A 22,508-nucleotide genomic window follows, 5' to 3' on the forward strand; every position below is an offset into this window, starting at 1 on the left:
AATCTGTCATTCATGTGATCCATAAGTTACTTGTTTTTGACTTAGTTGTGCAAACAAGCAGGGGGAGATGATTCTGATTCTGATGATCATAGGACTGGTTGATTTGTGGGGGAGCATTTGTCCTGGGGGAGCAGTTGCTGTTGTTGCTGTTTGTTTTTGGTTGTTAGCAACAATGTATTTTTATTACAGAACCTTGTTTCGTTAGCTTTTAGCTTTTGGGTCTGTAATATGTTTAAACATGGCTTTTTAGGATTTCTTATTTTGGGATCTGTGCTAGTTATATTACTAGATGTTTTCCTTGTTGCTGTGTTTTGGTTGTGTCTCTCTGTGACTTTCAGGTTTATCACAAAGGATGCTTGATTATCAAACTAAGTCAAAAAGGGGGAGATTGAAGATGCAGTTCCAGAACAGCTTGCTGTGGAGATCAGGAAGCTGCATCTGTTCAGACGCCTGAGACCACATCAGACGCCTGGGATCACATCAGACACTTGAAGTTGCTGACATGGAGTCGTGAGATGACGTGGCAAAGCTTAAGTGGATGGAGTGACGTGCTAAGGAAGATTTCTTGCTTGGCAGCAAATATAGAGACGAATTGCGTGTGAAGATATGGTGAATATTCTTCACATCAAATAAGGAAAGGATAAGCTTGACAAGCAAGCATATTCCGTTTCCGTGAGATCCTCGAAGATCCTAGGGTTAGGGTTTCGAGTAGTGAGTATAAATAGTCTAGGGTTTGGCCACGAGCCACTTTGAACACTTTAGACTCTTTGTACGTGATTGTAAACTTCGAATCTAGAAAAACAAAAAGCTGAGAAGGTGAGTGTTTGTTTTCTCTTGGGACTACACGGGTGTAGGAGAGAAAGGTTTAGTGCTCGTTCTTTAGTCGGGTTCAATTCTATTGGGAGGAATAGATTGAGTAAGAGCCGAGACAAAATTGTATTATAGGAAAAGATAAATTTTGTTAATAAACATCGAAGGAAAAAGCGTTTGCTTGGCGCGTTCCAAGCGTAACTGTCTGTGTATCTCTGCATACGTTTTCACCATAGAGATATTTTGTAAAGATTTCAATTAATATTTCCTTATTTCTTTCTATTTATTTTAATTTAAGAAAAAAGAAAAATAGCTAACTAAATCCATTTTAAAAACATTTTCACAAAAATTAAATCCGAATATCCTAATTAATTTTACGCTAATAAATAAAAATCATATGTCGCGTCAAAGATGTATTACTCAAAGAGGGGTGGGAAGGGGGGGGGGGATATACAGAAAAACAAAGATAGAAATTCTCTCAAAAACTTAAGAAATTAAATGTTTCTTACAAATAACATGTTGTTTTAATAAAATAATTGAAGATGAATAATGTTTGAAAATTTTCTTTTATTTCCTATTTACTAAAAATATGAAAAGTTGAAAATTAAATCTTCACAAATTTTTGTTTATTAAAAATATGAAAAAGTTGAAAATTAAATTTTAATAAACTTTTGTTCTCTAAAAATAACTTATAATTTTACCAAAAGTAATAAAAATTATTAAAAATATATGTTAATTAATTCTATTGCTTTTTAAGTTATATGGATAGTAAGAAGAAGAAAATAGAGAGATATTCAATTATAAAGTAATTTAGATAATTAGTTAATTTACCCTTATCTGTCTTTTATATTAAATCTATCATTAATATTTTAATACCTAAATTTTTCAAAGTCACTTTGAAATTAACTTCACAATTATATAATATTAATAAGATATGTCATTTTATAGTGTTTTTTTTCCTTTTTCTTTCTATAATATCATATTTAACCATATCAATAATTTATCACATACTCAATACGTCTCCTTTTAAAAACTTTGCAAAACTTTTATAGATTTGTATTAAATTCATATGGTTATCTTATTATAAATAAGAGAACCTATAGCAACATTAGAAAAACAAACAAGAAGAAGAAAAGAAGGAAAAAACTAAGAATGAGCAAAACAGATTTGAAGAAGAAAGGTGTGGAGCTTCCTGAAGAATTGGTGATAAAGATCATCACAAGACTACCTCCAAAAAGCATCTTTAGATTCAAGTTGGTGTGTAGAGATTGGAAATTGCTTATGGAATCAAGTTTCTTCATTGATATCTACAGTAAATCTAATTGGTCAATCTTACATGGAAGTTATAGATGCACGACTTCTTTTTTGGAGGAAGTAGAACTCAACCTACATGGTAAAACTCGTAATTGGTCTTTCACAAGTGACGTGATCCGCAAGTATACTCAAAACAACGTTAAAATCAAAGAGATTTGGGTTGTGGCTTGTGCTGATGGTTTGGTTTTGTTGTGTGTGCTTGAGGAAGATATGACAAAACGTTACTACATTGGTAATCCTATGTTATCACAATGGATTCAACTGTCTTCTCCTCCTTATCTTGCTCAATACCATAGCTTTGTTGATTCAGGTCTTGTAATACGAAAGCACAATAGTGCCATCTTAGGTTACAAGGTGATTCGTATATATAGTGAAGACATGACTTCTATTATTAGAACATGGAGTTGGACCTTTCAGATATATTCGTCGGATACTGGTGAATGGAGTGTTCAACACGTCTCATGTCCTGGACTTTATGAACTTCCGTACAGCAAATGCAATCCCGTTTCTTTGAATGGGAAACTTCATTGGTTTGATGATATGTACTCCCGGAGAATTATTGTACATGACTTCTTCTCCTATGATGATAAGATTCGAGAACTCCCCCTACCCGTCTTGATGAAGAGCACTCAACATGAGAGCTCACACAATAAGATTATATGCACTACTTCGCAAGGTTGTTTTGTGCTTATTGAAGCTGAACTGATAGAAGAGGTCAAGAGCTATAATGTAAGGGTTTGGAGACTAGAGAGTGATTCTTGGAATTGGGAAAAGGCTTGGGAAATTAACATGGCTTGTGTAGAGCTTGGTGTAAAGTGTGTTCCAATGGCGATAAACTATTTTGATATGGACATTATCTACCTATGGGACTTAGACCACAAATGTTACATTGCTTGTAATCTTCGAACACATACAAAAACTTATGGAACTCGTAGACATGGTGCCCCTTGCAAGGAAGATAGTTTGTGTCTTGATTCATATTGGTACGGTTTGCAATTTGTTCCATCCTTGCAAGTCATACCTACATAGGATCCCAAAAGAATATTAATATGTTAGACAAAAAAAAATAAACAAATTTTCTTTTTCTTTATGTATAGGTTTAAAAATTTTATATTTTTATTTCGAAATATTTTAGTAAATTTAAAATAAGACATCTTATTGATTTAATTGACACATGTCAGAATCCTAAATCTATTATATTTTTATTATGAAATATTTTAAAATTGAAACGTGTATACTGCTTATCAATACAATTGACACCTGTCACGGTCATGTTAAATGGCTAACTTTGAAAACCAAATTTTATATAATAACATATTTGATTGAGAAAGGGATGTTTAAGTACATGTCCAAAATATTGCTTGTGCAGGAAGCCATCTATCTTCAGTCTTTGTTCATTTGGTTTTATCTTTATAGATTCAAAACACAAAAAAAAAAGATTAAAAAAAAAACAAAAATCATGCCTTTTTCTAATAAGTAATTTGAAAGAACAACCAATTGAATAATAATATTAAAAAAAAAAAAGTAAATAGAATCCACATAGGAAACGTGAAAGCCAAAACCCTAATTAATGACTAGTTACATATATATATAGCCTTCGTTTGTCTTTCGTATTTTTATCCCAATCAAGGATCTCAAACAAGAAACAATCAATGTCTGATCTACCTCAGGATGTGGTAGATGAGATTCTCTCTTGTGTTCCGGCAACATCTCTGAAACAATTACGATCTACTTGCAAACATTGGAATGCTTTACAAAAAGACCAAAGATTCACCAAGAAACACTTTGGTAAAGCATCAAAGCAGTTTTTGGTTTTCATGTTGCATGAAGAAAAGTTCTTTTCACTAAGCTTCAATCTCCATGACATTGACAACAACGTTGATGATCCGTTTATATTGTTCAAAGTTGAACATGGCCTTACTCAGAAGATAAAACAAGTCTTGTCTCATTGTGATGGTTTATTACTATGTAGCACCAAAAAAGACAAGGTCGTGGTTTGTAACCCTTGTACTGGTGAAACCAAACTCATCAGACCTTGTACTGTATACGAAGAATGTTTTGTCTATGCTTTGGGATACGAAGACAACAAATCTTTCCGTAACTACAAAATCTTGAGATATCAAATAACTTACCCACTTGTTCAGCTTGAAATCTACGATTTTACCTCTGGTACATGGAGGGTTCTTGAAGTCAATGAACCCTCCATTGTAAACCCTTATGGTGTGTCTTGGAAGGGGAACTCTTATTGGCTTGTATGGGAATTGGATAGTTATCTATTAAGTTTTGATTTTACTACAGAGAGTTTTGGACATTTGTGTCTTCCCTTTAAGGATAAAAAATATGCTATAGCTCTATCCATTGTTAGAGAAGAGAAACTATCAGTGTTGAATCAGAGGACTGGATCATTAAAGATTGATGTATGGGTGGCGACCAGTGATAAGATTGATGGGAACATAGTCTTGTCGTGGGAAAGATTTTTGGTAGTGGATAATGTCGATTTTTACGGCTGTTGTCCGTTTTCGTCTTGTGTAAGCTTCTACGTCGACGAGGAGAAAAAACTGGTTGTGTTGTGTTGTGATAGTAGAAGGATATATGGAGCCATGACAAAAGTCCAAGACATGGTACTTGTTATTGGGGAGTGTGGTGTATACAGAGAGATTAGATTTGGAGAATCTGTGCAAAAATTAGGGCAAGGGGTTATGTTCAACTATGCTCCAAGTTTGGTTCGAATTCATCAAGAAAGTATACTAATGCCTAGTTTAGGCAAAAGAAAAGCAAGAAACTTGTCGATTAAAGCGGTAACATAACTTCTCTTCCTTTGGATTAAACGAAGCGTTCTAAGAATATATTGGATTCATCTTCTAGATCTTTTGAGAGCAATTTTACTTTATTTTGTTACTTAATATATCAAAAGCGATTAAATTACGAGTTTGTGATCAGTGTTGAGAGATTTGAAGTTGGGCTAATACAATGAGACCATTGAAAGCTGGCTTATGCTGTTGGCCCAAAAAAATAATCAGTGGACCGTGGGCTAGAGCCCAATCCGATTTTGAATTTTAGCGGGCTGACCCGCAAAACTCGCATAAAGAAAAATTTGATGCGGTTAGGGTTGAAAATCCACGGGTTAGCCCTAATTGACAGCTCTAACTAGTAGTCTAATTCAAGACTAAATGTGTAATGCTCTGACCGTTATTATTCATGGATCCACAACATATGTTCTATTAGCCATATCTACTATTTTGGGAAGTCTGAAATATTTTTCGACTGGGTCTGTAGATTACGACGATCTATTTTTCTCTAATTGTGTGTATATATTTTTATGTATACGAAACTGAAAAAATCACTAGCTAGTTTGGTCAAACACAACTACAATTTCTTTATAAAAAAAATAGAAATAAATTTACAATTACAAATCAAGAAGATTTGTGTGAAGAAATAGCTTGATTCTACTTGCACTGTTAATGTGAAGAAAAAAACATCAGTTCTTGATATTTTCATATCTCAAACCAAAATTCTATATATACCCCAAATACGTCAAGTATATTAGCTAACAGTAGTTGAATACAATTGGTTTTGCTCATGTATGTTAGGTAAACATATTTTCCACCATATGATATGATTGACAAACCAAATATATTAATGTCTTGAGTATTATAGTATTGTAGAACTTGTCACCACTTTTGCCTCCTTTGCAGTCCCATTCTTCACAACCCTCTCTGCACTTTTGTAAATATTTTCTTCAATCTTTAAGAATGTTCTCAACTCTTTAATGGCTCTAAGTTCTGAAAGGTGCAAACAAAGACAATAACTATAAAACTTTTTAAATATTCATAATATGTTAAACAGCATAATAATAAGAAGAAAACATTAAAAACTTTAAGACAATATGTAACCAAATTATAAGACTAATAATATATCTAATATATAATATATTCCTCGTTTGACAAAAAAAAAACTAATATATTCCTCAACTTTTGCTCAACTTTTTCACAACTTTTCTTCCTCAGCTATTATATTCACACGTCTATTTGATAAACTAAAAATATTCACATAAGGAAATAAAATGTTATAGAACAATAAACTAAATCTGATTTATAAAGATAAAATTAATTTTTTTAACCATTTACCAAGATAACATGCTACTTTCTCTGTAAACAATTAGAAAAAAAAAATTGAATTGCTATGTAATATGAACTTGTTGTTAGAAAATTAATAGAAAAAAAAAATATACGATCCAAAATCAATATTAAATCGAAAAGTGAATGTACTTGGTAATTTTAATGAAAAATACTGGCATGATTTACATGAGTGATTATTTGGTAAGTGGAAACAAAGTGTAAGATGTGAATAATGATGTTGAAAGTTCAGCTAAAAAGACGTGTAAACTCAAAATATGTAAATAATAAATAGTTACAAAATATTTACAAGACCAAAAACGTGATTAATTACTGTAATTATATAGATCTAGTGTTAGCAAGAAATTCAAGCAGTCTAACATATACAGCCGATTTTCAAAACTTTTGATATTTATTTTGTGTGTTTTTTTTTGTTTGCGTTTTATGTGATTTAAGTGACGTAAAATTACCTAATTTTATGACATTTATTATCATATACATATATAAATTAATTAAAATGGGTTAAATGTACAAACCGAAACTTATTTTTCTCCGGTCAAGTAACCGAAATTCATACTTTTCTCCTAAATAACTTTTGATATTTATTTTTTTGTTTTGTTTTTATATTTTTCCATAAAATACCCAACTATATTAACATTTGTAAGCTAATTCACATAAGAAAATATAAATTGTAAATATTCACTAAAATATTTGATACACTAAAAATATTCACATAAGAAAATAACATGTTATAGAAAAATAAATTGTAACAGTTAAATGAAGTATAAAAATGAATTATTATCAATATTCAATTTTCTTTTAAACATTTACCTAATTTTGGTACACACTATTTTTTATGTAAACGAATTTTTTTATTTTTTTATTTTTTTATGTAAACGATTTTTAATGAATTTTCTTATGCAATATGAATATGTCTTCCCCCCATATGTTATACCGTTATATCGTGTTCTCGTGTATCACGATTGAAGATAAAAAGTTATATAGGATTCAGATCTATTAAAGTCGAAAGATCGAAAAGTGAATACTTGTATTTCTAATGCAATTTTTTTTTGATGAAAAAGAACTGACATGAGTTACATGCACGATGTTTGATTGTTATTAAATAGTGGCTTATGGTAAGTGGAAAAAAAATATATGAAAACGTATAAAAGAGATGTGAATTAGCGAATGAGGTTGAAAGTTAAACAAAAGATCAAAAACGTGTAAAGACGTGTAAACTCAAAATAAAAATAACAAGCATATTTACGAGACCAAAAACGTGATTAATTACTGTTGTTATATAGATTTAATATTAACAAGAAATTTCAAGCGGTCTAATATAACCAGCCGATTTTCAAAAGTTTTGATATTTATTTATTTTTTTCTTTTTTTTTTCTACATTTTTCCATGGGTTAAGTGATGTAAAAATACCTAACTATATTAACATATATATGTCAAAGCATCAGCCTAGCAATTGTGATTTTCTGGGATAAAATTATGAGAACATACGGTAAAATTAGAAGATAAATAAAGAATATCGTGGATAATCCCAATTATAAAAAGCGTTTTTGTATTCAAAAAAAAAAATTATTTAAAACGGTTCAAAATTACAAACAGAAATTTAATTGTTTCTCCGGTCAATTTACCGAAATATATAGTTTCCTCCTAAATATTGCAGTTTCTCTAAGTATGGTCTGGATCAACTATTGAATAACATAAGATTTTTGTTTGGATTTCCAAATCCATAAAAATCAATGATCCAATAACCCCTACTCCTTTAAGTATGGTTTGAATCTTGAAACGGTTCTAAGAGATGCAACCAAAACATATGTATAATCTATATTCTCTTTTGTTCATAGGCAATAGAGATATTATTTCCAGATATATACTACCTTCCAAGAACAAATAATCATTGTTATTTTAGGCATTTTCCCATATCATGATTTAATTATTACATATACGCAAATGGCTTTGTCTTTCATTGAATGGTTACTCCCAACCAAACTTAACCAATACACATAATGATCCATAGAACAGAGGAGGAAGTGGGTGCAAAATATAAATATACTTAACATCAAATAAAAACTTATGAACGAATAATGATAATGACTTTTGTATTTTACAAAATTATAAAAGAACATTTAATCATAAAAGCAGTCCCTACATAGTTACATGAAGACGCAACCATTATGTGCAATTCCGACTCATTGCTTTCAAATCTAACCCTAATAAATAACCAAAATTTATATTATTTGTCTCATGGAATTTAATTTTGACAATTCAGCTTTTAGACATGTTGGGTCCTTTCTCTATTTAGTCTTGTCTCCACTTTGTCTTCTTCTTTTTCATTCCATTGATCTATATAATATGATTGATTGCAAATTGAAATTTTAATCTCATCTTCCTTGATATATCTTATCAAAACATATAACTATTAGATGTATATATTGGGAAAAATGTTTAATTACCATTCTTTGTCAATTTGTATGATATATCAAAAGTGAATAATTATAATTTGAAAATCTTTATTTGGTTTTAATCATAGCAATTGATGGTGGCATGCAAAAATAGACTTCAAAATTTGGGTCCACACTTAAAGTTGAAGGAAGTAGATAATACCTTCTTGCTACACCATCATGTAACCAACTATAACATCACACATGCTTTGCCACCTCAATCCCACCCATCCCACTCTTGCCTCTACTATTTCCAAAACTAAACAAAATTGATTAAGATTACTTTATATGATCACTAAAATTATAAAAAGAAGTTATAGCCATTAATAATTTAAAAAGGTATATTGCATTAATTTGTTTCTAATTGTTGATATTACAATCATGGTCTAAATGGTTTTGATACCATTACCAAAGGATCTGGTTTGTTTCCCACTTTCACTTTAAACCAAAACCATGCTACCCCCTCCACTTCTTTATAACCCAACCCCATTTAAGAAGAGTAGTATAAGCTTCTTCACTCACATAGCCTAAAAGAGAGAGAGATAGAGGTTGCAAAAACAAAGATCAAAACCAAAGAGCCTAAAAGATGATGAAGGGAAGCAAGTCATACACGGAGTATTCATCAAATTTCTCAACGGATGAGTTTGGCTATGATCAGAACCGCTCAAACTCTTACAACTTTAATGGGCCTTGCATCAATACAGATCCAGAGATGAAGAGAAAGAAGAGAGTAGCTTCTTACAATCTTTTTGCCACGGAGGAAAAGCTCAAGAGTACTCTCAAGAACAGTTTCAAATGGATCAAGAACAAGTTCTCTGGTGATGATAATAGTATCCGGTACAACGTCTAGATTAGTCTACTTTGATATACTTTTGATCTTTCATCTTCTTTGATCTTTCTTTTTTTAGTTATACTAAGAGCATAGTGAAACTTAACATGTATATTAAGTGTGTGAGATTATGTATGTGTGTGTGTGTGTGTCGAGTGATTTGTATGTTACTCAAATGGAAATATAGATATTGAAATATAAAATCCGAAGTTTAATTGTTTCTTTATTATTTATATTGTCTAATTGGTTAAATTCATCCATATAATCTTCAATTTCTATTCTCAATCACGCTAATTACAAGATGAGATATTTTTAAGCATACATATTTCTTTAAAAAAAAAAACAGAATACAAAATATTTAGAAAACATCACTTTACTTTTACAAATTCTTCCTAAATAATTGTAGGATTTTTTCAAGAAATGGTTTTGGGATCTTACTTCTTGAATACTTCTTATGGTTAAAGTGTTATGATTTATGAACAATTTATATCTTTTGCACACAAATAAAATAAGGAACAATTGATATATCGAAGGCTACCATATAAACGAAAATTATGCTAAATAATTCCAATCTAATTATGCTAAATGGGTTATATGGGTTACCATATATAAATAAAATATAATAGATTAATTAATATTAAATATATTATATAAAATATAATTATAAAATCAGCAATAGTTTTCAAGTGATAAAAAAAGATATCTAGAAATTAAAATAGAAAAAAACATCCTAAAATTTTTAAGCCAAAAATGACAAATCCATAAAACTAAAAAAAAAAAAACCATTCTTTTGAATCTTCTTTAGATGCAATCCGATTCTTTAACTTCATTCATCATGATACATTCTTCATTTTCGACATAATTTATTTTAGATCATTGACATGTATATTACTTTTAAGTTTTTACCTTTTTAGCATATAAGAAAAAGTTAACATTTATTTTAGATATTTTATATAGTTTAAGTGAAAAATAAAATTTAACATATATTGAATATCATATATATTAAAAAATTTTGGTTTTTTAGTATACCTATGAGTAACCCATAACTCTAATGGGTTTACTCCGATAAACCCATGAACCCGTTAGACAAACCAATCAAATTTCATTTATTTAAATGGGTTTAAAAGTTTAACCTATATACGCTAATATAATAGATAAATAAGGTAAACTCATGGGTATCTACCCATTTTTACATACCTAGCCTTCCATAACATATAATAACGTGAAAATGCTTGAATTACATTAAAAATAATTTTAGACGGCTAATTAGGTAGTTTTTGAGTCGGTGTGCCAATAAATTAATATTGTTAAACATAACAAATTGATTTTTTTTTTCTTGTAAATAAAACATAACAAACTAAAACTAAGTTTCTTGACAAAACATGCTAGACAGCACAAAATCAAGAAATAAGCAAGTTGAACTAAAAGCAGATGAATCAAGAAAGCAAAGAAGCAAAAAATAAAAGAAACAAAGAAACAAAGAGACAAAGAAGCAAGCAATGCACTAAGCAGAGAAATCAAGAAAGCAAAGAAGTAAGCAATGCCCTAAGCAGAAGAATCAAAGAAGCAAAGAAACAAAGGGACAAAGAAACAAAGAAAGAAGCAGTGCACTAAGCACCAGAATCAAGCAATGTACTAAGCAGAGAAGGAAATAAGCAACATGTTAAGCATGTAACTTTGTAAACAAAGAAATAATGGAAAAAGGAAGCAATGAACACTGCAGCAGATACGTAACATGATCAAAACACAATTTGTAAAAGTAACAGAAAAATTTTGAAGATAAACTCAAGAAAAATTATTACTAACCAACTTACCTTGCAAAATCATAGATGTTGTTCCTCAAGTCTATTTTCTGCTCTAGTTCTTGGTTCTGTTTTATGTTCCGATTCTTGTTCCAGTTCTTGGTTCTCGTTTGTATCTCAATCTTGTCACTGTCAGCTTTGGTCAATTGTGGAAAAGAAAAAAAACAGTACCATTGATGGTTCATTACCTGTGGAAGAGAAGTGTTGGCTTGATGAGGAAATGACAAGTCTCTCGTTGTTTGGAACTTTTTCATTAGTTCAGCATTTGAAACAAAAGGTGCAATTTGCTCGAGGACAGAAATGAAAACATGAGTTGAGTGTGCTGTGATGCAAAGAAAACATACCTTTGGACTTTGGAGTGTGCTGAGTGACTGAAGGACAAACGCTGAAACCGGTGTTTACAAGAACTTCTCTTGTCTTGTGGAACAGAGTTATTGGTTTTGGATTGAGAATCTAGATAAACTGGATCATGTAATAAAACAGTACCATCCTGGAACTTAGTCAGAGAGATTCCAAGAGATAAAAAATCACTAGATAATAAGTAAAAAGAATCAGACAGTTTTGATGGTTTATTACCTGTGGAAGAGAAGTGTTGGCATGAGGCAATGACAAGTTTTGGAACAAAAGGTGCAATTTTCTCAAGGACATAAACATTAAGAAATGAAAACATGAGTACAAAACTGTGATTGATGATTGAAGGGCATACGCTGAAACCGGTTTTTACAAGACCTTCTCTTGTCTTGTGGAACAGAGTAGTTGGTTTTTTGGTTTTGGAATAGAAAGATTCAGTCAACAGTTTGGCTCACCTCTCTTGATTTTTCATCATCTAGCTTTTGGTTTGATTTTCCTGAATTGGATTGGCAATGCTAACTCTGTTTCTGATACTCGTTTCCCAGCAGTGAGATAAAACAATTACAAGAGGAATTCATGCAATTCCGTATAACAAAAACTACTTTTATGCTCTAGGAACATAACAAAAGTTTACAGCTTACTACATGATTTCAAAACTAATAAGACCAACTTACCATAAGACCAAATAATTAGTGCACTAAGCAGAGGTATCAAGAAAGCACAGAAGAGAGTAAAGCACTAAGGAGAAGAATCATAGAAGCAAATAAGGAAGTTGAAAAAATATAAAAAAAAATAAGGAAGTTGAGCAGATAAGCAAAGGAAACAAGCAAACACGTTAAGCATGTAACTCTGTAAACAAAGAAATAATGGAAAAAGGAATCAATGAAGCATATATACATGAATGTGTATGCAATATGTATGTGTGGGTATGCATGTATATGGAATGTAAGCTTTTCTAACGTTCTAAAGTGATGGGGGTGTCTATTAGTTCATTAGTTGAGCAGTTAAAACAAAAGATGCAATTTTCTCCAGGATATATACATTATGAAATGAAAACAAGGGTTGAGAGGGTCTAATGGCAGTGCTAACTATGTTTCTGATACTCGTTTCCCTGCAGTGAAACAATCACAAAAAAAAAAAAACAATTACAAGAGGAACGTGAAACCAGATTTGTGTATTAGATTTGTCATAACAATAATTGTGACTTGGTTTTAAAGATATTTGATTGAACAAAAGATAGATGCTACCTTATATTGTTTACTTATAAGCAGTGCCGGCGCAAGAATAAATTATGCTTAAAGCAAACTAGAAATTAATGCCCCCAAAATTTGTTCAGAAAATTATATATTTTGCCATGAACAGCGTATAAATATGTAAAGAATGCCACTTTCTCCCACATCTTTTTCCGGGTGCCATAAGACTTGTGTATAAATACCTTTTTACCCTTATCTTAATAGAACCAAATAATAAATAAAATAATCAATTAAAATACATTCTCTCACATATACTCACTCCTCTACGTTACATGTCTTTTTTTTTTGTTTCTTTCCCCAAGCTTCCATTTTTCTCTTTCCGACTTTTTTTTCATATTCTCGAAATTCTTTCTCCAGCTTTATCTAATAGATAATCAACATACTAATAGACTAATTATTTTTCCATAATGTATCTCAACCACGACCTGATTTTTCTTAGAACAACAAAGATTCTACAAAGGTATTTTTCGATGGACTAAATCCAGTAATGAAAAATTACTTTGTCTATCAAATTTATATCATCTAATTTTGTTATCCATCGAGTAGAAATCGATTAAGATGTAATAACTAGGTAATTAATGGACTAATTCCATCAATGTCCACTTCTAATGGAATATTTAACTTTATTTTTTTTTTACTTATTGTACATAATAGAATATTCCACAAAAGTTGTTCTCAGAGTTCTTCAATGTAAGTTTCAATGGACCAGATCTACTGCACCTAATATGTCCATCAACACAGTTGTCCATATGTTTTACTATTTTTCTATATGTGTTTGTCCTTCACCAGTTTAAGAAAGCTTATACAATCTTTGTGGAAGTATAATAACCAACTAACCCCGCTTCAGAGGACACGCAGTGGAGAAGTCCCTTGGAACTGTCAAAGTAAGCTTTCGATGGACCAGATCTACTTCATATATTTTTTCCATCATATAAAACTTTAGAGGACCAAATTCCTAGTCTCAATACCCAAACGAGTTAAATTGCAAAGTTTTCCACACGTTAGAGGCAGAGCCGGCCCATTGGCCAAGCTGGTGAAGCATCAGCTTGCGGCCCTCGATATTATATATAAAATTCGGCCTTATTTTACAAAATTGTTCTTTAGTCCAGTGGTACATGTAGTGCCAGTTATGAGTGATGCACCCCTGTTCGAATATCTTACTTGTATTCAACCAGCCTTTTATTATTTTTTGATTATGGCCTGCAAAATTTTAGAGACGGCTCTGGTTAGAGGACACACATCAAAATTGTCCCTTGGAATATGTCAAAGTAAGTTTTCGATAGACTAGATCTACTTTATATATTTTGTCCATCATATATTACTTAGTCGAACTCCGGATCGGACAGTAAATTGGTGCTACTTAACCACTATACTAAAGGACCTTCTCCAAATGCTGCCCCTAAAAATTAACTTTAAATCTGCTGCCTAAAGCCCTTGCTTATTGGGCTTTAGGCACGGGCCGGGCCTGAGTGACAATTGTGACTTGGCTGTGAAGAACAAAAGATAGATGCTACTCATGCTACCTTATATAGTTTACTCATGAGTGACAATTGTGACTTGTTTGTGAAGAACACCAATTTGTTAACAAAAACAATCTAAACGTTAACCAAAATTCAAACTTTGTGTGCACATTTTTCTCATTATATAAAAATACACATTAATGTACTACTTTATTAATAAAAAAATACGCATTCTTTTTAAGAAAAATTAGATTAGATACACAAGACTTTTAATGTTTAAAATCCATATATACAATAGGAGGGGAAAACGGGGAAAATCAACCCAAACTATTTTCCGAAGGTATTTTCATACCCAAACTCGCGTACTCTGAATTTTACAACCCAAACCAGCTTTCAATTCAAATAACCCACCTGAACCACATCAAATTTTGCCAATTTCAACATCGACGTTAACAGTATCCTTGCTCATCTTGAAAATTTGGATAATCAAGCTTAAGCTTCTGTAAAAACTAAGAGAAATTAAGCTTAAGCTTAAGCTTAATTGTCCAAATCTTCAAGATGGGCAGGGATACTGTTATGTCGAGGTTGAAATTGACAAAATTTGATATAGTTCAGGTTGGTTATTTGAATTGAAAGCTGGGTTGGGTTGTAAAATTCAGAGTACGTGAGTTTGGGTATGAAAATACCTTCGGGAAATAGTTTGGGTTGTTTTCCTCGTTTTCCCTACAATAGAATAGTTCTCTCTCCATTTGGAATGTCCACCTACGCATCCACATAAGCATTATTCTTTTTACATTAAAGTAAATTTAATGAATACTTATGTTATTTATAATTAATAGAAATTTATATTATAACATATGTAAAATAAATTAAATTTTAAAATAGTAAAACCAAAACTAAGAAAATTTGTATAAGTAATTATAATGCGAGTTTTAGAATGCAAGTACATTTTAAATGCATTGTAGAATAATACACAATTTCAGTACGTCAAACGGTTGTGAAGAACACCAATTTGTTTAGAAGAACACAAATTGGTGTTCTTCACAACCAAGTCACAATTGTCACTCATGAGTAAACTATAAAAGGTAGCATGAGTAGCATCTATCTTCAAACAAATTGATGTTCTTCACAACCATTAAGACAATAAGAACACAAAATTTTACTAAACCGTTTGGTTACGACGTCGGAATTGAAAACGATCGAGTAAGAGAGAAGCACAAAATCAAACCTGAGAGTCGAGAGAAGCACAAAAATCAAACCTAAGAAGCGATAGAAGCAGAAAAATCAAACTTGATGAGGAGCCAATGATCAGAAACACTTGAACGCATAAATCGCGAAATCCAAAACCAGGAAGCAGAACGGAGCGAGCGATCCTCAAGTTTTCAAAATCAAAGTGGGGGGGGGGGGTTGGAGAGATTGGTGAACACAAAATTTTAGTAATTAAATTATACTATTAGGTCGGTTTAAGTATTCAAATTTTTTTTTGTGTGGCCGTTACACACAATTTTGTTTTTGTGGCCGTTACTAATAATCTTAGTAATTATTTTTTTTGTTAATGGAAAATACACATTCTTCTAAGAACAATTAGATAAGATACAAGACTTAAATGTTAAAAAAATATATAGCTAGTTATAGTATATTATTATTATTATTATATATTTATTAATATGAGTTAATAATGGGTCAATACCTTAAAAACTAGTAGAAGAATAAAATTATAAACTTTTTGGAGTATATATTCTGTTCAAATCTTGTGACAAAAAACCAGAGAAACATGTCCTAAATGGTCTATCTTCCAAAGAATGAGATGAAAATAAAATCAACTTAAAAAAAATTAGAAATGAATAATTTTCATCTTAGTCACCTCTCCTTTGGTGGATGGATTTTTTTTATTTCCCTCTTGTTTATCCATTTTACTTATAAGAAAAAAAAAATGAATAATACGTTGTACTTTACCATTTGGGTAGAATGTATTTTTCACCTAATTTTGTTCGTTTAAAAATATCACAAGGCATGAAGGTGAACTACTTACCAATGATGGTGCGACTAGACCTTATAAGCCTGCTATATCTTATATGTTCTACCACAAATCTATGTTTCTTGTTCCAATTCTTGGATTTCCATTTTCATCTCTCAACCACTTTAGAGCTTTATTTGTGATGGACCTGAAATTAACGATATATGCTTTCTTATTCAATAACATAAAAAATGCTACAATATACTACAGTATCTAAAAACTATTCACACCAACTTATCGTGCGTTCTTGCACAAGTATGTTTCTTACTCTGGTTTATTCTAAAACTCCATCTATGAAGAATTTTTGGAAAAACGGTTTTTTTATACCTACACAAATGTACTGTGTTGAATATATACATTGAACTTATACGTGTGCTAAATCATACATGCACTTTTCAAAAATTTGAATTTCAAACCTAAAATTAATGTTTTATGCCAAATAATACAAAAATGACGTTGTTTTAATTCGCTTAAATAAAAATAAAAATTATTGATTAGGCTTCATTCTATCTCTCTCAGTTTGATTTGATCAGATCATAGTAGGCTTTTCCATGCCAACGACGAAGAAATCTGTCATCTTCTATATCGATATGGTCCAGAGAAGAAGAGCATAAAAAGCAGAGGGGCTTTTGTTCGAATTTTAGTTTTAAAAAATGAAATCAGACTGTTGCGTCTAAATAGAAGAGATAGACTTCTTTGTTCTTAGAAATGCGTTATGAGAAATATCTTTGGATACCATCATTTAGTTTTTGTCCAAAAATACCACAATTTGTATTTTTGGAAATAAAAATAAATTGTGGTAACTAAAATGATGACATTTGAGGGAATTTCTCTAGTTTTTAGGAGTATGATTTAACATTTAGGATTTAGAAATTAGTTTTGAATATAAAAAAAAATAGTTTTAGTTTTGTGGTAATTTTGGAAAATAAAAGTTATAATGGCACCAACATTTATATTCGCATTTTATATAAAACGGTGTTATATTTGTACCAACATTTAATCATAATGATATCTACAAATTCAGTCAACAACCATCGATAATTAACGTGAAATTTTTAAAAGAAATGTCTTCATGGATTATGAATACAAAAGAATCTCTCAAAAGATTCTGAGTTGGTCGTCGATGCCGTTTATTTTTCCCTGTGATCTTTGTTACTACATAATATATATATATATATATATATATATATATATATGTTGTATACCGCTCAGTAAAATAAATTTTAGTGTTTAATTAAAGGGACAATTTTAAAAATACCCCTTTTGAGGATCACATTTTTAAAAATACCCCAATGGAGAGAGCATTTTTTAAAATACCCCTATTTTAGTGCAAAAAGACAATTGTACCCTTAATGATTTAACCTAATTTATATTTGCTCTCTGCTTTATCAGCAAAATCTTCTGTTTGTATCGCTAGTTTCTCTCTGATGTCTTCTTCGTCGATATCTTCTCTCTCAAACTCTTCTTCTTCGATCTCTTCTTATTCGATATCTTCTCCCTCGGTCTCCTCTTTGTCGATCAATCTACTCTCTCTTGATCTCTTGTTGGTTGCTTTTCGTCTGTCTAGGTTCTCCTTCGCTATTGAGATGTTGGAGTCGTGTTTAGAGGGCGGTTCGTGCTGTCTATGTCCATTTAATGAAGGCCACTCTAAATTTGCAGCCACATTTATACATATTTTCTCAGGTTGCTTCATCTTCTGCCTTTGGTTAATCATTTAGTAGGCTGGAATTGTTGCTTTAATAGTCTGTCTCGTCATACACGTTTAGATTTTTGGTTGGCTTTAGTGGTCCATAGTTCTTCTTCTCTGTTTTACCCTGTCGAGTTGTTGGTGTGGTTGCTCTAATGAGCTGAAATTGAAAAATTTGTGTCATTCCTCTTCACCACATCTGCTAAATTCTTCTTTAAGGTCTGGAATTCGAATTTTTATTTGCTACAGTTTTGTGGATGGTAAAGGGATGAGTGACAGCGAAGCTCGAATTTACTACTCCTCTGTTATGACGGCTGCAAACAAATCAATTAGGTTTTCAGGGACAAAATGAGTATAAAAATATAAATGAGGGTACAATTAAAAATGGCTAAAAAATGGGGCATTTTTAAAAAGGTGCTCCCCAAAAAGGGCATTTCTAACAAATTCTCTTAATTAAAACTCCAATTTTGCAGAATATATGTAAGACATATGCAAAACATTTGCAAACTTTTGTATAAGTGTGCAAAACATGAAAAGAGATTAAAAATGATGCGAATCAATGAAAAGTTTGATAGATGAAAAGCATATGTTTAAAAGTGGTAAAATATAGACATATCACTATCCAAGAATTAAAGGATTGCCTAGTTAGATACACTAGTGTCAAAGATCCTAATTTATGTTTCTAAATCAAGAATGTTCCATATATTACACATCCATATTCTTTTTTGAACATGGATGCCTGTTTTACGGGTTTTACCGAAAAATAATATTAAAATGAAACTCCATAGCTGGTTGTTTTTCGAGAAAAAAATAAAAATAATAAAACAGGGCTGGAAAAAGTTCAGCCCTTTAATATTAATTTTACAAAACCTATTTATATTCAAGGCTAAGCAGGCTAGAATTGAACCGAGCCTACAATCTCTTTTTAACATCCTTAGTTGTGCATATTGCTGTTAAAAATCACCAGATTGTGACATTTAAGATTCTGTTGGGATGGGCTAAGAGAGAAACAAAGGAGGATATCTTTGACTGGAAAGATGAAGATGGCAACACAGACTACCATATTGCTGCATATATTAATCAGATTGAAGTAGATGTCTCTCTGGCCTCTATGAGTTATCCCATGATCGTGGTGTGTATTTTGCTCGTCGTAACTTTTCACTAGTTAAAATATAATGAGTGAGTTGAGTAACATCTTTTTTCCTGCTTGTGTCATAAACAAATGTGATTAATTTGATAATATTTTGGGTATAGGAATTAAACTGGTCCTTTTTTCACAAAACTGGTCCAATAGTGATTAAAAATATAAAACTTCACAAAACTCTAACAATTTTCAGTATCTTATTGGTTTAAATTTTTAACGTCAAAAGAGTTTAACGGAAACAGATTTTTTTTAATATATATAAACTAGTTACTAGGTAACTGATTATATTATTTAAATACAGAATACAAATTGAATGTGTAAATAGGTATATACTAGATAGTGTATCAAGAAAATTAAATAAAAGCATAAAACATCTAACAAAATTTTAATTTGTTATTGAATCGGATTATCCAATTTTATCTTTCATAGTTTTTTAACGAAATGTAAAATTGGATAATAGTAAAATATTTTGTTTTTCTTTACTATTTTACCCAAATTTCTTTTTGTTCCATAGCCATTTCAAATTTTATTTCCAAGTTTGTTTGCCATAGTATGGGATTACGCTAAAGTAATCTCTAACAAGAATCTTGATTTGTATAAAATAAGTAAGAATATACAGAAATTTAGTAGTAAAAAATGAAAGTAGTATACACTGTGGATTCAAGAACTGTCTTCAAGGAATCTGAGCTATCTCAAGAAGGATCTTGTGAAGAGACTGAGGTTTAGAGAAGAAAGGGCAATGATCACTTCCTTTGATCTTAAAAACTGCTTCTGGACTATTCTCTCTAACCAGCTTCTCTTGAACATCCGGTGAAAGAGCCAAGTCATCTAGCGTCTGAACATAGAATCTTCGACCTTTCCCGTATCTTTCTTCAGTAAGCGATAGCTTCTCCATCATAGGACCTAATGGTACAGGCCGCATCGAGATCATAGACAATGCAATGTCCTGAGACATAATGATCAACTTTGCATTAGGCCTATCCATAAAAAAAGAACTTGAACCACTCTAGTTTGGGGCTACTGCTGATCACTTAGATTAAAGTATTGTAAGAGTATACCTTATTGGATGACTGATTGAAGTACAAGCCTTTCATGTGTTGTTTCTCAAACATGAACCCTGTCGCGGGTTTGTCCTCGCCGTTTCCATAGATCAAGAACTGCGACTCTTTCATGAACCGTTCTGCAGAACCAAGCTGCAATGCAGACACAAAAACAAAGAACATACCTTTGTTCAAATCAAGAAATGTGAAATCTTTTTATGTGAACTAATCATCCTTGTACTGAAACAAGAAAATACACTCAAAACGCATGTTTGAATAAAACATGCTAGTGTTACCTCATCAGCAAAGACATCAAAGGGTCTTTGTCCATCAGAAACCATAGTAGCACATATGAATATAGCTTTTGAGATTTTCTCTGGAAACCGCTCTAACGCATATGAAACACATGCACCTCCAGTACTGTGACCCACTAGTATGACCTGAAACAATCAACACTCATTGCGTCACACTAGTATATCAAAATGAAATATCAAGATGACACCAGAATTCACATGGAAATTGTAAACCTTCCTTAGAATATTGTTAAGAAACCGAAACAGCTGAGGTTCAATGTAGTTACATTGACACTTGTTTCCAAGTTCCAACATAAACCTAAGAACCTAATTATCTATATGTGAGCAATGTCTAACCTTTTCTTCCTCAGGAAGATTTTGAATGAGCTCGATCAACGGTTTTGAATATTCTTCTAAGGTGGAAACAGTATTTGCATCAGTCATATTAATTCCAGATCCAGTGAGGTCAACTGTGACAGGAAATAGTCCAGACTCTTCTAATGAAGCAACAGTTTTGTACCAACACCATGCCCCAAACCCTTCACCATGAACCAAAACGAATTTCTTAACAGCCAAGCTCTCCAAAAACTCAGGTACCTGAAGAGATACAATACAACTAGCATAACTAAAATTGAACATAAATAAGTGTTTTCTAATCTCATAGTAACAGGTAATGACGAATTACAAAGCGATGACATCTATGTGTGACAGGAACCAATCATGAACAAAATCTCAAGTACTCGAACAAAGTCCCCTGCTTTCAAGTTTCCAATAAAACTTATTGCAATAACCACAAAGAAGCTTCTTTTTCACTTGTCATTCTAACCAAAACAAGATATACCCGTAGAGTACTATGACAACAACTACTGTATGTAAACTTTTTAGAAGCAAAGCCACTACAAGAACGTTCGAGAACACTTAGCCAACGTTTACAAAGATACTAGAATCAGTAAAGTCAAACATAATAAAAGATACTAGACTTAATTACACATAACTGACATTAACATGAACAAAGTTCTCTGCTTTCTCCAAAAAGAAGCTTCTTTTCTCCATCTTTGTTCTAATAACAACGAGACAGACCAGTTGATTAACATGAAAACATCACTATTTCAACTTTTAAAAAGCAAAGCGCACTACAAGAACTTTTGAGAACACTTTGTTCTGCTCTATTACACTAGTTTTGGTCCCAACCTAATGTCAATATCAAAGCTTCAACCTTTAAACACTTTTGATCTCTTTTCCAACCCAACAAATCATCTAACCATCATAAAATTTAGGAAAGTCAGAAAAATTGACAAGGACCCAACTCTAAAAATCCAAACTTTATCAATACTACAGAAAAAAAGCTTGGACCTGTTTGTTATTAGCAAATGGGTCAGAGAGTGTTTGTCTTCTAGAGCTAGTAGACCCAACACGTCTAGACATAGATCCATCAAATCTCTGAGAACCCTGAGCTTGATGAATAGCCATAGACAAAGCTCTACGATGCAAAGTCTCTTCATCAGCAAGCAGTTTCCTCTGTGAACGATTCACTCTCTTGCTTCTAGATCCATCTCCTCCACTTCTGATAACAACATCTTTCTTCTTCATACATATTACTCTGTTACCCATCTTCTCAAAACCCTCTCAATTCAACCCACAGAAGAAGATTTCAAGAGATTCTTGTCCATGAACTGAAAAGATCTTGACTTGAGGATATAGAGAGAGGAATAATAAGAAGAGTGGATGATGAAGAAGAAGAAGAAGCATAACGGTGTCATTGATTACGATTTGTGAATAAGGACGATTCAGATTTAAGACAAAGCAGCCAAAGTCTGTTAATTGTTTCGTCTTTTGTGTGGATATTTCTGGGATTTTTTTTTTTATGTTCTCATTACTCTGTTCTTTCAAATAAATTGGAGTATGTTTTTGTCTGACTCTCAACATATTAATGTTAC

General features: G+C 31.6%; 5 protein-coding genes across 5 annotated transcripts in view; 4 read left to right on the forward strand and 1 right to left on the reverse strand.

The window, feature by feature from the left end:
* LOC111829998 overlaps positions 1–602 on the forward strand; it is a 1,939-nt gene extending 1,337 nt beyond the window's left edge. Inside the window, exons 3-4 of the mRNA XM_023780321.1 lie at positions 62–148; positions 429–602. Of these exons, the coding sequence (XP_023636089.1) occupies positions 62–148; positions 429–602 (261 nt within the window). The remainder of the gene's footprint in view (positions 1–61; positions 149–428) is intronic.
* Positions 603–1,962: 1,360 nt separating this feature from the next.
* On the forward strand, positions 1,963–3,153 carry LOC17883135 (putative F-box protein At3g23950). The gene has a single exon (XM_006286647.2). It carries the CDS (start codon positions 1,963–1,965, stop codon positions 3,151–3,153), a length of 1,191 nt encoding a protein of 396 aa, XP_006286709.2.
* A 623-nt stretch (positions 3,154–3,776) lies between these two features.
* LOC17881353 (putative F-box protein At3g17500) lies at positions 3,777–4,931 on the forward strand. Its single transcript, XM_023780323.1, has one exon. It carries the CDS (start codon positions 3,777–3,779, stop codon positions 4,929–4,931), a length of 1,155 nt encoding a protein of 384 aa, XP_023636091.1.
* Positions 4,932–9,119: 4,188 nt separating this feature from the next.
* LOC17884472 lies at positions 9,120–9,750 on the forward strand. Its single transcript, XM_006288922.2, has one exon. It carries the CDS (start codon positions 9,282–9,284, stop codon positions 9,543–9,545), a length of 264 nt encoding a protein of 87 aa, XP_006288984.1. The 5' UTR covers positions 9,120–9,281; the 3' UTR covers positions 9,546–9,750.
* Positions 9,751–19,807: 10,057 nt separating this feature from the next.
* LOC17883598 (putative methylesterase 12, chloroplastic) lies at positions 19,808–22,508 on the reverse strand. The gene is made up of 5 exons (XM_006289624.2): positions 21,925–22,508; positions 20,929–21,168; positions 20,575–20,718; positions 20,297–20,431; positions 19,808–20,184 (listed from the first exon to the last, which is right to left on the reverse strand). The coding sequence occupies exons 1-5, from the start codon at positions 22,180–22,182 to the stop codon at positions 19,912–19,914; spliced, it is 1,050 nt and encodes a 349-aa protein (XP_006289686.1). The 5' UTR covers positions 22,183–22,508; the 3' UTR covers positions 19,808–19,911.

The sequence above is a fragment of the Capsella rubella genome, unplaced genomic scaffold, assembly GCF_000375325.1.
Source record: "Capsella rubella cultivar Monte Gargano unplaced genomic scaffold, Caprub1_0 scaffold_6, whole genome shotgun sequence".
NCBI classification, from domain to species: Eukaryota; Viridiplantae; Streptophyta; class Magnoliopsida; order Brassicales; family Brassicaceae; genus Capsella; species Capsella rubella.

Excerpts from the sequence above, each read along its gene's own strand:
- LOC17883135 (XM_006286647.2), top strand. The coding sequence starts at position 1,963 with ATGAGCAAAACAGATTTGAAGAAGAAAGGTGTGGAGCTTCCTGAAGAA.
- LOC17881353 (XM_023780323.1), top strand. The coding sequence starts at position 3,777 with ATGTCTGATCTACCTCAGGATGTGGTAGATGAGATTCTCTCTTGTGTT.
- LOC17884472 (XM_006288922.2), top strand. The coding sequence starts at position 9,282 with ATGATGAAGGGAAGCAAGTCATACACGGAGTATTCATCAAATTTCTCA.
- LOC17883598 (XM_006289624.2), bottom strand. The coding sequence starts at position 22,182 with ATGGGTAACAGAGTAATATGTATGAAGAAGAAAGATGTTGTTATCAGA. Across the intron at positions 21,169-21,924 it reads CATTTGCTAATAACAAACAG|GTACCTGAGTTTTTGGAGAG; the intron begins GTCCAAGCTTTT and ends GTATCTCTTCAG. Across the intron at positions 20,432-20,574 it reads TTGATGTCTTTGCTGATGAG|CTTGGTTCTGCAGAACGGTT; the intron begins GTAACACTAGCA and ends TCTGCATTGCAG.